Source organism: Fusarium proliferatum, assembly GCF_900067095.1.
Source record: "Fusarium proliferatum ET1 genome assembly, contig: FPRO_scaffold001, whole genome shotgun sequence".
NCBI classification, from domain to species: Eukaryota; Fungi; Ascomycota; class Sordariomycetes; order Hypocreales; family Nectriaceae; genus Fusarium; species Fusarium proliferatum.
Window position 1 is genome coordinate 1,570,484 of NW_022194790.1, and position 13,625 is coordinate 1,584,108.

General features: G+C 48.9%; 3 protein-coding genes across 3 annotated transcripts; 1 reads left to right on the top strand and 2 right to left on the bottom strand.

Annotated features, from left to right (window-relative positions):
- Window positions 1–645: 645 nt before the first annotated feature.
- Window positions 646–3,066, bottom strand: FPRO_01564 (uncharacterized protein; the record flags this gene model as incomplete). The annotated part of the gene is made up of 3 exons (XM_031230072.1): window positions 646–727; window positions 804–2,705; window positions 2,756–3,066. 3 exons carry the CDS (start codon window positions 3,064–3,066, stop codon window positions 646–648), a joined length of 2,295 nt encoding a protein of 764 aa, XP_031074909.1.
- Window positions 3,067–3,916: 850 nt separating this feature from the next.
- Window positions 3,917–5,446, top strand: FPRO_01563 (uncharacterized protein; the record flags this gene model as incomplete). Its single annotated transcript, XM_031230083.1, has 1 exon — window positions 3,917–5,446. The coding sequence occupies one exon, from the start codon at window positions 3,917–3,919 to the stop codon at window positions 5,444–5,446; it is 1,530 nt and encodes a 509-aa protein (XP_031074910.1).
- A 580-nt stretch (window positions 5,447–6,026) lies between these two features.
- FPRO_01562 (uncharacterized protein) lies at window positions 6,027–6,777 on the bottom strand (the record flags this gene model as incomplete). The annotated part of the gene is made up of 2 exons (XM_031230094.1): window positions 6,027–6,088; window positions 6,144–6,777. The coding sequence occupies 2 exons, from the start codon at window positions 6,775–6,777 to the stop codon at window positions 6,027–6,029; spliced, it is 696 nt and encodes a 231-aa protein (XP_031074911.1).
- Between the last annotated feature and the right edge of the window lie 6,848 nt (window positions 6,778–13,625).

The following is a 13,625-nucleotide window of genomic DNA, read 5'->3' on the forward strand; positions in this document are numbered from 1 at the left end:
TCATGTCTTGCGATACCTGGGGAAGCATAACTCCCGCAAAGATACATCTATATATTTTCATATTTTCACTTGTTAAGTAATTGACTGAACTCGAATGGCGTTTCTTTGGTATGAGATTGTTTGGTGTCAATGTTCGTGCGTCAACTTTGATCGAGCATATGTAAATCCTAGAGGACTCGGCATAAATTCATGAACAACGTAGGTAGATCTTCGAAACAATAACAGCAGCAAAATTCAAGACAAGCCGGGGTTTCAAATCCGGGAGTACTAAATTTTTGGACGTCTGGGAGACCATCGTTAATGTTATCATTCACAGTACTGCTCAATAACATGGTTATCTCGTAACAGTTTGCGCCGAGTCGAAATACACTTGCAGTTGTTCTCTGCACATATTTCTGATCGATACTAGATCAGACTTTTCCGTTATGACACGCGTTTCGGGTTCACATCCCCGTTCCCCCTGCAGATAGGACCTCCTCGGACTGTCATAAAGACATCAGTCATCCATGCTTTGTGGTTTTCTCTGCCCATATTCCTAGATAGCAAATACGCGCACCAAAAATCGACCTTTTTCGCCTCAAACAATTCTTCACAAGTACCTTCTGCGCCGCTCGCTTGTTTAATGCTTTGTTGTTTGATCGTTGTTTAACCCTCAGCCTCGTACGCGTTGGACTTGTGCTTGGGCTGGAACTTAAACGTTGGGTGGACGGGGCCAAGGAACATCTCGCTGTGAATAGCCAGTTAGTATAGGGGCCTAAGAAAGCAAATCCGCTGTATATTGCGTCCCAACAGGATAGACATACCTGATTTTGATCCAGTCCCTGAAGTTGTTGGACGCCATAAGCGTTTCCATCTCATCTCTCCCCTCGTACTTAGGAGGTCGGTCATTAAGGCAAGGGGGCAGATACTCCAACAAACCAATAGGGACGTAGCGGTGCGTAAAACTGAGCCATTCGAGAAGGAAACGGCGCGTGAATCCAATGCCGAGTTCATCAGAACCCCAGGCGTCAAGGCCGTAACGCACAAACTTCTCGATGTAGCGGAGACGCTCGCTAGATGACTTATCGAGGTACTGGCCCTTCTCAATCTCCTCAAAGAGCCAAGGCTTGATGAGGGCTCCACGGCCAATCATGACGGTATCAACACGAGCCTTCTCAATGTGCTCATAGTACTCGGTGTGCGAGTAGCAGTCACCGTTGCCGAGGAAGTACATGCGGCCATCCTTGGCGTTAGGGAGGCTGCTGGCATCGGGTTCAGCGATTGTGTCAGTCAGGTTGTCCTTCTGCTTGTTGTAAGTCTTGATGAGCGCGGCACACTCGCTGATGTAGCCCCAATCGGCCTTCTTGGTGTATCGCTGCTCACGGCTGCGTCCATGAAGCGTCAGGGCCGCACATCCAGGAGCACCAAGTCGTTCTCGGTGCTCTCGGGCACCAAAAGCCAGTTTTCCGATAAGCTGAGTGGCTGTAGGACGGGAGTTTCGGATACCAGTGCGGATCTTGGCTGTGATAGGGACCTCCCCTGACACAGCGTTCATACCTCGAATCATACGTTCCAACTTGCCTGAGTTTTCGAGAAGCGCCGATCCACCGCCAGATTTGAAGACCATATCAATCGGACAACCGCAGTTCAAATCGATGAGGCGAAGGTGAGGGCAATAACGATTCAGGACGTCAGCAGCCTTGGTAACGACCCAGTGGTTGTTTCCAGAGATCTGGGCACCGAACTTGATATCCTTGGAGTGGTCGTAGTCATCAAATATGGGGGCAGAGCCTGGGTTAAACTTAGGAGGTGAGAGCTCTGACTCATGAACCTTTAGAAGTGTCCAGTCAGCCTTCGTTCCCTGGATGAGAGGCATACTCAATGCCATCTCCGAGTATGTGAGCTGGGCTCCAAGCTCAACGCAGAGTCGACGGAAGGGCAAGTTTCCTTGGGTGGTGAGGGGTGCCAGGGTTGGGGTCTCTGGGCCAAAATAGAGACGGCGCTTCTCAGAAGGCTTAAAGGGGGGGTCGACGAAGCGGGCGCGTAGATCTTCGATGCCCTCGGTGGACTGATTCTTGCGACGATTCATAAACTCCTCACTCAGCTTGGCTTCGTTATTGAGCCAAGTGATGTATTGGTCAGATCGTGTAAAGTCGGTCCGCTTGCGGTTGAGGTCAATCTTCTTATCCATGCTGACGACGTTGAAAATAGCAGGTCGCTGCTCCTCGGACCCTTCATCTTTAGGCTCACCGTTCTCGCCGCTATCTGCTGAAGTGCTTATGAGCACCAACTCTTTTCGGCCGTCCTCGTGCTCGATTTCCTTCATGTGGCTCTTAACAAAGCGGCACTTCCAGCCTGAGGGGCAGTGGCCATGAGCCTCGAAAACTGGGCATTTGCCTTCGAAAGTCTCAACATCACCTCGGCGGCCTTCCTCAAGATACTTTCGAATATCATGGCAGAGTCTGCATCGATCACCAAACTTGCATTCTCTGGGAGAAAACTCGGGATAGAACGCGCGACTGTTGCAAAGACGAAAGGCGTCGTCAAATTTGCCAAAATCGCGTTCTGTGTTCTGTCCCTTCTTCTTCTTTTCTTTTCTGCCCTTGCCTGGCTTTCGATCGCCATTCTCGGCATTTCCTTCAGCAGTACCGCGTGCCTCAGCTGCGTCATCGTCATTCACAGCATCTTGGGACGCATCTTTCTGAGTTGACATGTCAACAAGATACCTTTGACTTGTCAGTGTGTCTCTAGAACGGGTCTACGGTGGGCTTCTCACTCTTTCTTGATAGGAGCAACTCCCTTGCTGCGTCCGTCAACGTACTCAGTCTTGGAGTCCGACTGTGGTCTCGGGACCTCATTCTCCTTGTCACCATTTGAGGATTGCTGGTTCTCCTTGGGAGCTGGTGCATCGTGCAAATCTTCTCCTGGAACAGACTGAGACGGGATCGAATCGTTAACCTTAACTCTCTTCGAAACCCGCTCTTCATCCTTTGTCGAGGTTGTAATATTGCTGGCATCCGCTGCAAGTTCTGCGTGCGCATTGCCTGGGGAGACGCCACCCATCTGAGCGTCGTGTTGCTCACTCATTGCAGGAACGGCTGAGAATGGTCAGTCTCTGGGGACAATGCATGTGTTGAGAGAAAATTATGAGTTCATAAATTCGCTGTGAAGAATACGTAAAAAATTTATGAGGGGAGTGAGTGAGTGTAAGAGAGGAAAAGAGAGAAAGGCAGGAACGGTAGGAGAGAAATGCAAATGTTTTTCTCGGTGTTACAGTGCGTGAGGAAAAGTGCCTTACCTCTTGCACTGCTATGCACAAATTAATAGGTGATTGTCTTTTGACAGTGCTCGTTCGGTGCCAGCTGATGAAAAGATCAGTCGTTAAAACCGAGTTCGACTTTCAAGTGCATACTGTACCTAGGGAGAAAACCTCGATTGTTGGTGTAACTAAAACTGCACTAAGTTCCCCTAGACCTACTCCGTATTTCTAGGTTTTATGTGCTATGAGGTCAGTGAGAGGTCGAATGTATCAGGTACGTTAGACGCCTGAGAGCCTCATCTCCGCACTTGGTCACAGGGGCCGGGCTCGCTAAAAAGTGTTCCAGAATCAACGACAACAAAGCTAGGAGGTACTCAGGTACTTCGACTCAGGACGACTGGACCTATGCTCAACTCAACCCCAGCTCCAACGTTGCACGATCCCTACCCTTCGACATCATTTACATCACCGGCTCGCCTGCCCCTCCCTTCACTTTGCGCCGTTGGCAAATCGTCAATTGACTTTGGCTTCAGCTGCCTGCTTTTAATTGCATATTGTTCGTTCCTTTTTGCCCGCTTCTCTGCTCTCACTCATTCCACCTTGCCCCCACCTCGAACGGTTCAAGTCTCAAGCTCAACGTTTTGTCTAGGAAGGCAATGAAGAAGAACCTACGCAGTCATGGCGGATCCGAGGAGGTCCCCCGATAAGTCACATCTCAAGGCGAAGAGCATTCAACAACAGCAACAACGATCACCTGCTCCAGCTCCAGCTCCAGCTCCCACAACCACACGGCCAACCTTTGTTGACGACGATTCCGACGATGATGATGAGTCTAGCGATCAGATGCCCCTACCCAGAAGCCATACACCAGGTCATCTTGCCAGCAAAAGCATACAAGCAAATCGTCGAAAGCCTTCCGATCTTTCTATCCGGCAGCGCTCTCAATCCGCATCACAGACCGCCCTGCAAGGAGTTTCCACCTCGAGACCAGCCCACAAACCACCACATTCAATCTCAACAAGCGCTGGCGATGCCTCAAGTGAGGGAGATCGACATAATCGGCGACCAACCGCTTCACGATCGACATCCGCCATAACGAGCCGAACGACTGCACAAGCGACCGCTCGGTATGCATCGCATAGATCTCGGATATCACAAGACGAGTACACTGCGTTTCCGTCGCTTCCAGATCCCCGGACGGCCCCAAACGTCGACGTGGCTCCAGCATCTGGCATGTACTGGTCCAAGGCACCCGTGTCGGGCGCTCCTCACACCTCATTACGAGCACACACAACAACAATCATTGGCTCGAACGTTTATGTATTCGGCGGCTGTGACTCGAGAACATGCTTCAATGATCTCTACGTGCTGGATGCCGATTCTTTCCATTGGTCTATACCTCATGTCGTTGGTGATATACCTGTTCCTCTGAGAGCCATGACATGTACTGCCGTAGGCAAGAAACTCATCGTGTTTGGCGGAGGTGACGGCCCGGAGTATTATAACGATGTCTATGTCCTGGATACAACAAACTTCCGGTGGACAAAGCCCCGTATTATAGGAGATAAGATGCCATCGAAGCGGAGAGCGCATACTGCCTGTTTATACAAGAATGGTATATACGTGTTCGGCGGCGGCGATGGGGTCCGGGCTCTAAATGATATATGGCGGTTAGATGTTGCCGATGTCAACAAAATGTCATGGCGGTTAGTGTCAAGTTCAGATAAGTCAAGTCCTGGGTCAAAAGACTATCGTCCCAAGGCAAGGGGCTACCACACTGCCAACATGGTGGGCAGCAAACTCATCATATTTGGAGGCTCTGATGGCGGCGAATGTTTCGACGATGTATGGGTTTATGACGTTGACGCCCAGTTATGGAGAGCAGTCCCTATCCCCGTTGCTTTCCGCCGCTTATCACATACGGCCACAATAGTCGGCTCCTATCTTTTTGTCATTGGAGGCCACGACGGAAGCGAATACTCGAATGATGTGCTGCTCTTGAACCTGGTTACAATGACATGGGATAGACGCCGGGTATACGGCAAAGCACCTTCGGGTCGTGGCTATCACGGGACAGTGCTATATGATAGCCGTCTCATTGTCATTGGAGGTTTCGATGGAAGCGAGGTGTATGGCGATGTTATGCTGTTAGAGCTAGCTGTGCATGCATACTATTCGCAAATTAGCCATTTTACCATCGAGGTTTAGAGATATGAGCTAATACAGCTCCTTTGGATATATTAGTGTGTTTGATCATCAGTTTGTTGTTCTGGGATGGTAAATGGACCCTTCAAAAGAGGGCTAGCAGGGAGTCGGTGGTGCAGATCTTTGTTAACTTAGTCTAGAAAAATGAGATGCTGGGTCATCCCAATATGTCCTCTTTATATATGTACGCTTGAGATAACGATGCTTGCTTGATTCTTGCTGTCATGGCTACATATGATACATTGGATGCAATTCAAACCCCAGCCAAACATGTTCCAGACCAATTTTAAGAGGTTATAACTCCAAGGAACCATCCCACCCGCTCTATGCGCATAGAAAAGACAAACATAAAGGCAGTTTTGTTTCAATGACTGTCCCAGTTGATCATAGCCACTTCCTTTCCATCCCGGCTCATTGGCTCATGAAACTTCGGTTTGTTGGTAACAAATATACAATTTCCAATTTCCTCCGACGTTTGGCGACTTGTGCTCGGCGTAGTATTAATGATGATTTTGAAGGTAATTTGTATCGAGGAATGGTTTTTGTAGAGTTAATTTTGTCGTAATAAGACAACATGTTTATTTTAAGCCTTGTTCTCAGCTTGCTTCTTAGCGGCCAATCGTCGCTCCTCAGCAGCGACCATATCTATTAGCCCAGTTAGTCACAAAACGTTTTCTGCAAGATCTCAAATGCAACTTACCCTTCCAGAGGTCTTGGCCCTCATACTCCTCCTTGTGGATCTTCTTCTCGATGAGTCGCTTGTGCTCTGGGTCCTCGGGGTCGACGACCATGACGGTCTGCCAGCGACCCTCACCCTTCTTGGCGTCGTTCATCTCAAAGACAGCTGAGATGATGAGAACCGCGAGGGTCAGACCCTGAGCATACACACGGGCCTGTACGACCTTGTTGGCTGTGTTCATGGGCGAACGGCTCACGAGCGCGAATGCGACACCCATGGATGCGAGCCATGAGACAAATACGATAGAGTAGCGGTTCTCCTTGCCGTACTCCATGAAGCGCTCCCAGGTCGTCTGGTTCTCGCGAACAATCTGCTGGGCGCGCTGGGTCTGGTCCTCGTAAAAGTTCATGGGGTTCTGCTTCTTCTGGAAATCCATGGACCAGCGATCGGCGTTGATAATGGCGCCAAATGTGCCGGCGGATGTGACGAGGAACGTTCTGAAGGGGATTGTGAGACCGCGGAAAGCAGGGTATCGCCTTGAAGCAAACATGACACCTCCAACACCAACAGCAAGACCAAGACCACCTCCGATGAGACCGCCCTTGACGACAGCTGAGTAGTGCGCCTCCTCTTCTTCCTTTGTGAGAATCTTCATGATTGCGATTTAGGGTTGGACTGGGATTGAGGGGAAAGACGGTCGTGGGAGAGGCTGCGAATTTGTAGAGATGGGATTTCTCTCAGGGCGCAATAGTTTACGGTGTTTTGTTTTCAGCCCGGGCGAAGGTGGTGGTATGATAAGAAACCGAACGAGGTGGGTTGCAGCGTGGTTTAAGCCCAGGGTGGGTCAACTAAGAGGATGCTGAGTTTCAGTACCTGGAAGATGTCGTAAACGTGAGGTGAGGTTGATGTTCTAGTGTCGTGATAAATTCGTCAAGTTTGCGATTTGGGGGGAATGGTGTTTTCTGTAATTGATGAGTATCTTAGATCCCCTCTTACTTATCCTCTTGTATATAAATGGCAAACAAATTTTCATGGCCGATCGTACCGTTTTTCTTGCATGACGGTAGATGATGTCAGTTTCTTCCGAACTCGTCCGGCGCAAACAGTCACCGAACTATGCCCGAGTCGCCGAATGGGCTTCGAATTCAAACGGAACTGCTTGTAAGTAGAGAGAACTCCGAGGATATGCTACAGCCAGAGATGGGTTTGGGACAATCTTTGCCAATATTCGAGTGAATTGACCGATCTGCTTGCTAATATTACAGAGCTGAGTATCGGCTGCCACGGAAGCAAACCCCCAACCTCTTGTTGTAATGCAAAACATGCCATCTTCGAAGTGTCTTTCGTACAGAGCCATGATAGATGGCAAACCAGACGGACGGCCGACCACTGCTCTCCATCTCCAGCGGTTTACACCCCTGCGTCGCCCGCGAGAGCCCTAAAAAGGCATGGCAGCACATAGTATCTTAAATATCAAGCAAAGCTCAGTTATGCCGCAGAATGCCGTGACTAGCTTCCAAAAGCAGCGGCAATGATGGCGGCGCTCTGCGGTGAAAGCGGCATAACAATGTTCAATTGTGTAAACGCGATGCCGCACTCAATCCGATCTCATGGCGCTAAACCTCCACCCTACACAATGAACCAGGGGTCTTCAAGATCATTTAATCAACCCGCGGTTGGCATCTCGGCATCACCTTTGAAGTCCTGACGTCAAACAAGATCTCCTACCGGTAAGCAACGACTTTGGTTCTCGCCAACTCTCGGGCCATCGGGCTATGCCAGGTTCTACGGGTTACTGGCGTTCCTAACTCGGGATGCTTATGTGAGGTCGCCGTCTAGATCCGCATCTGGATGAGCCACACGGTTTTGTCTCGCCTCATATCTCGCTTCACGCCAGGTCGGAGCGCCCCGAGAAACGAAACGCCTCATGGCCTGACATAGGGAATGTTCCGGGAATGATGAGCCCTTGATCATTTGGCAATCCTTGGTCAGTTATGATTGGCTAGTATCAGTATATGCCACTTTACTTACCTACCCGGGACCGATTTGCCATTCTATGGTCTCAAGGTAAAGTGCAAAGCTGATCTGTCGACTCTCGAACGATAGTCAGCCGAGTAAAAAGAGATTGTCTCGGTAAATACAGCAAACCCCATTTGATTTATCAAAAACAGCCAAGCATGTGTCGACGTTTTCGAATGAGGTATGTTGACATGCAGCATATTCGAATCTATTGGTATCATATAAGTCAAAAATGGGGCTATTGAGTGATGTTGTCCGCATCAGCAGTCTCATTTCTGGTCCACGCACCTCAAGAATTCGATTCATTTGTCACAAATACATGATCAATATGCGGACCAAAAGTCTCGAGTACCAGCTCCAATTGAGCTTACTATGCCGTGCCTACTACGCAATGCCCTACATGTGTATCAACTATCATCGGATAGCATTAAAACATAATCTCACCTAACTAGGTAAAGCTTGGTAGTATATTTATGGAAAGAGACAGAAGAAAAGGACAAGTTTGGTCCTACCATGAACGTAATGGCAACTCAAGCGGCTCAGGCCTGGCCCATATTCACACACTCAACCTAAGTGTTCACCATCTCTTCACATCTGTCCTAGACCGGATACCATGTTGCTCTCGTGTATTTGCGAATCATATCGGTTCAATATATAGGACAGGCCTCGTGATCGGACCCCAATAAGAGGATTATACTATCGAGTCAAGACCAGACCAGGAGTAACTCCACCACTGCAAAGTGAGTTCATTGAGGGCCCTAGGCAGCTATTCAGGGCTAGTGGCAAGAGATAAATACTTCCTGAAACCAGTGTATCCATGATGACTTCGACATTCGATGATGACTTTGCTCAAACCCAAGGCTTCTGGGGCTGAAGATAGACCAGAACAATCCTCATACCATGTTCTGTTATCCTTCAAACGAGACCAATACCATATCGTGCCCTGCATACGATGAGCTGATACTCCCGAATCTTTGATCAATGTACCAAAGAAGGACACAATTGTAGCTTCAGACTAGGCTCCTTCGGCATACACCCTCTCTTGACCTCGGCAGCCTTTCTTTGGGCAAGATCTGCGATGCTGGAGTTTGTGGTCCGATCTTATCTGAAAGACTGAAAGAACACTAACATGTCCATCCTAAGCCTCCCGCCTATGTACTACCTCACCTCGCTTGGATGCATGGCATCACAACTAGCCGCCCCCAGTAGATCACCAAGCCACGTTACTGACGGGCTGACCAGGGTGGGCAGTTGCATTCTGAAGCATTGATGGCATTTCGACATACCGACTCGTGCGATTACTATAATCCCCTCGTTGAGTCAGGCCTGGGGCCGACATATCCTGATGTAATTGCCTGCCGGTATCGTATCGCCCTGCTTGAAATGGCTCCCAGGTGTGCTGATCTACAAATATCCTTAGCTTGTAGGTTCCCTCTGGGCACTATAATGACATCACTGCTTTTCATAGTGCAATTTCAAGAACCCGATGCTTTCGGGGACCATTCATTTGCACGCGGAGGCTATCATTACGGTGTCAAGCTGTTATCGATTTGCGCCATCCCCATGTTCAATGTCAAAAGCAATGCGAGGTCGGAGAACCATACTTGGAGCAATGACCGGCAATGACGTCGGTTATACCTGGGAGCAATCACTCGAACTCCAGCTAAGTAAGTATCCTTGCTATCTGCAATGAGACCGAAGTTGCTGAAAGCCTCATCACCTACATCAAGACTGTTTATTAAGGCAACATGGCAGAATAAATAATTGCAAAACACGGGAGTACCGTATTCTGAATGATGACGAAACAGTATACACAAAACATTCAGAGATGGTTGTCCAAGTATGGTCTGCAAGCAGTTCAACTGAGTCGTTGCTGTCGGATCCTGATTTCTGTGGTATCTAGAAGTGAACTGGAGCTCCAACGTTGATCTGTGGAGATTGACTTCCGTCACTCAACTGCAGCAAAGCCTTGATCGAAAGCTAAGCCTGCGGGTTGATGCTCAACAAGGAATCCCTCCCTACAAGACACTTGGCACTATCGAGCCTCGTTGTTCTCTCGCTGCATCTATGGCTTCCATCCGCAACTGACACCGATATTTGGATCACAAGATCAGTGGTTTCAATGGCGCTGCTGAAGCGCGACTGAAGGGCAGACATGTTGAAGCTAAACCTTTTAAGTCAACGAAAGCATTTGGGCATTCTTGCATGGAAGCCAAGTCCAAGAACTTTTTAGTCAGGACCCGTTACCTAGCCATGCTTTATTAGCTCAATCCACATGAAAGGCAACGGCGTTGTGTGGTGCCTCACATGTCGAGGAATCAGAACGAAGATGATTACGATGCCGCTGACAATTGAGACTTCTGTGTGGAATGGAAGTTAGGCGATTGACCCAATGACAGTTCGAAAGGAGCTAGCCATCTTCAACCTTCGGCCGGACCTGAGGGGTCACTGGTCTCGGCGGAAGACCTGGCATGGTCGCTGCGTGAAGAGGTGCTAGATCTGTGTTGTGGCAGGGCTCATAAGTTCATTTATTAGCTTGTGGAATTAGTGGCGGCTGAAAACCCACGACGAGATCTCGGGGATATTCACAGGTGAACCTAATACCCGCCCAGACATCCCGTTCTGCGCCCATGTGGGCTTGGGTTAAGCGGCTCAACGAATGAATTGTCGTCCCTCTGGCGGCCATGGGACGGAGTATTAGAGCAGCCGAAGATACCTGTAGTTCGTCGGAAAGAAAGCCAAATATGGCTGTCTTCCTGAGTGCTTGGATGTGAACTTGTGACTTAGGTAGTCAACAATGTTCTGACTCGACGCTCGGTATACGCCGCTGATCTAGAACCAGCATTTCCGTTCAAAGTCAATTTCAGCTGTAATTGAATCAAGGTTGAGGCCTCGCAGACGTCGTTCCTCGAAAAGTGATCACGATACAACTTTTACCATTCGAACAACTGGGAATCGGCGTCATCAAAATACAACTTTGTGTCATTCATTATATGACAAGAACCACCGGCCACCTGCTTGGAAAGACCCTGGCTGCATTTTGTTGTGCAGGATGCCAACTTGGGGACGATCGGCCGGGACTTGACAGCATTGAAGGTTGACAGCGGCACCAGTTTCCCGGACCAGGCCATTGCTGGACTGTTATCCGACAATGCCTAGAATCTTAGTGGCTTGAATCAAGTGCGCATATGGAAAGTTCTAATCAAATGCTGGTACATTGTCGAACCACGGAATTTCCGTCAAGGTACTTTGCTTGTCTGTAGATTCCATGCTCCCACGGAAAGCTTCGATAGTGTCGGAAATGCTGCAAAGTTCTAGTCTAAGTAATTCGTGTGTAGGTAAGGCTGGAGCTCACAGATCGATTACTGACCCATGTTAACGGTAATGGTAACTTCGGCGAAGCGTTGAGATGGATTGGGTCGTCTTCATGTGATGGCGTTCCTGGGGTTGTTCCTGAAATTGAGACAGGCAGCAGTGATGCTCGTGATTCGAATGCTCCCATGAGGGAAGGCGCAACCGTCGTCGTCTCTATCTGCCGACCCTGGATCCTGGTTGTGAATACTTAAGGTACCGTTGTCACATTGGCATTGGAGCCAGTTTAGGATCTATCACATCCCCACGTCAAGCCATTGCCGGGTCGCACATTCATTCATGACAATGTAACGAGATCTCGTTTCCGACTCACGCTTACCACTCAATTGGGTCTATCTGGCATTGGTCTGTCTGTGCCTGAAAGCAGTGACATTGGCATTGACCTCGAGCCGTCAGAAGGTCACCAAGTACGACACAGCACATTGATGCCACGTTGTTGGCGTTACTGTCCAAGCTCAGACAAGAGTCATGAGCTTTGACATGATGCATAAAGACGTGCAGTGATTATTTGCGTAAACGGAAATTAGATCGTTGACGTTGCATCAGAGCGTTGCGCTACATCTACATCGATATCTCGGCCGGGATATCAGAGTTTGGCCTAATGCACCCCTTGAGGAACAAGAAAACTTCTGGCGCTGAATTGGGGTGTCAAAATGAATCGGTCTAAAGCCTCGGAATGGAATGAATAAGCTTGCCTAGATCTTTTCGTCGCCTAGATCAAGGGTCCCAAGTTTACTTGCATCCCCTTGGCACCCATGCATGCTCTGACGTAAAGACTCTGCACAGTCCAGGTCAACCCGAGTCGTGAAACCACAACCCAAACCAGGAATGATATTCCCCTCCAGAAGCCAATTGCACCCATCGATCAGGTAAATACTTTGCACTAGTCAAAAGGTGGTGATTTTTGGAGTTGTTAAATGGCCCAAGCGAAGCCATCAGATTATCAGCCAACGAGCGGCTGCCTCGATGTCATTAATGACTATCTCACTGCCTTGATCGAATACTTCACCTCGGGGGTGGTTCCGCCGACGGCACCTAGGCATAGATTGTAACCTTCTATGAGGTAGCTTCACAAGGCCTCTAGTACGGTACCTTTATCTCGAGGAGGCTGGAAGCGTGCGTTTAGCGGCCGACTCTTAAGGCTGATCATCTGTGGATATACAACTCGACATTCAATGAGAGGAGTTTCTCAATTATGGATACGCGAGTTAAACCCACCGACGAGACGATTTGTTCTATCCCGGACGGCAGTTCTTCTCCATTATCTCCTCTGATCACGATCTTCTTACCTGACTCAAGACAGCTGTCCGTCAACCCGGGACAATGCGACCTAGGGACACAGGCAGGGAACTTTGCGATCACCTCTCAGCCAACGAAAAGGGCATGTTCTTATGTCGATATCATTTTACCTGTTAACCTTGTAATACTTGACGTAATACACGATCTATTCTCTTGGTCCCTGAGACGGATGTAAAGTTGACGGTTAGCAGCCCTGGTAGCCCCTCTCACAGCAACAGTACAAGTCTGATTCCAACTCTCAGACAAGGTCAGGACCGTTTGTGGTCTCAATGCCCATTTGCCATTGCTCTACAGACACGAAGCCCTTCTTCTGGTAGACTTCTATCGGCTGTCTGAAATTCCCAATCCTACGAGAGACGCTCGCGGACCGATATGGCTCAAACCAGGAGGTATTGGTCCGCTGTTAATTCCATGTCTGCATGTCTTACAGTTCAGCCTTGCAGTCTTGGAAGGGTGATACTAAACCGAGTCTAGACTAGATGTCACTGCCTGTGCGTTTGCAGATGCTGATCATTGAACATGGAAATCGGCTTCCTGATGGTCCACGATGCAATCGGGCATCTTGCTTCCTAACGAGACCTAGCAATCTCTCAATCTCGTAGTGTAGTGTAGCTACACGATAGTTTTGCTAGAGTTTGATACGACACTGAAACTGCCTAATTGGCAAATGCGTAGTTCACTATGTCTTGGCAAAATACGAGTGGATCCAACCAACTTATTTAGCAGCCATCTCCACCAGAAGTCTGGTTTAACATTGATTGAGTGTCTAACAAGGAGCTTGACAGACCGAGGTCTTTGTCGGCATTTGAGACC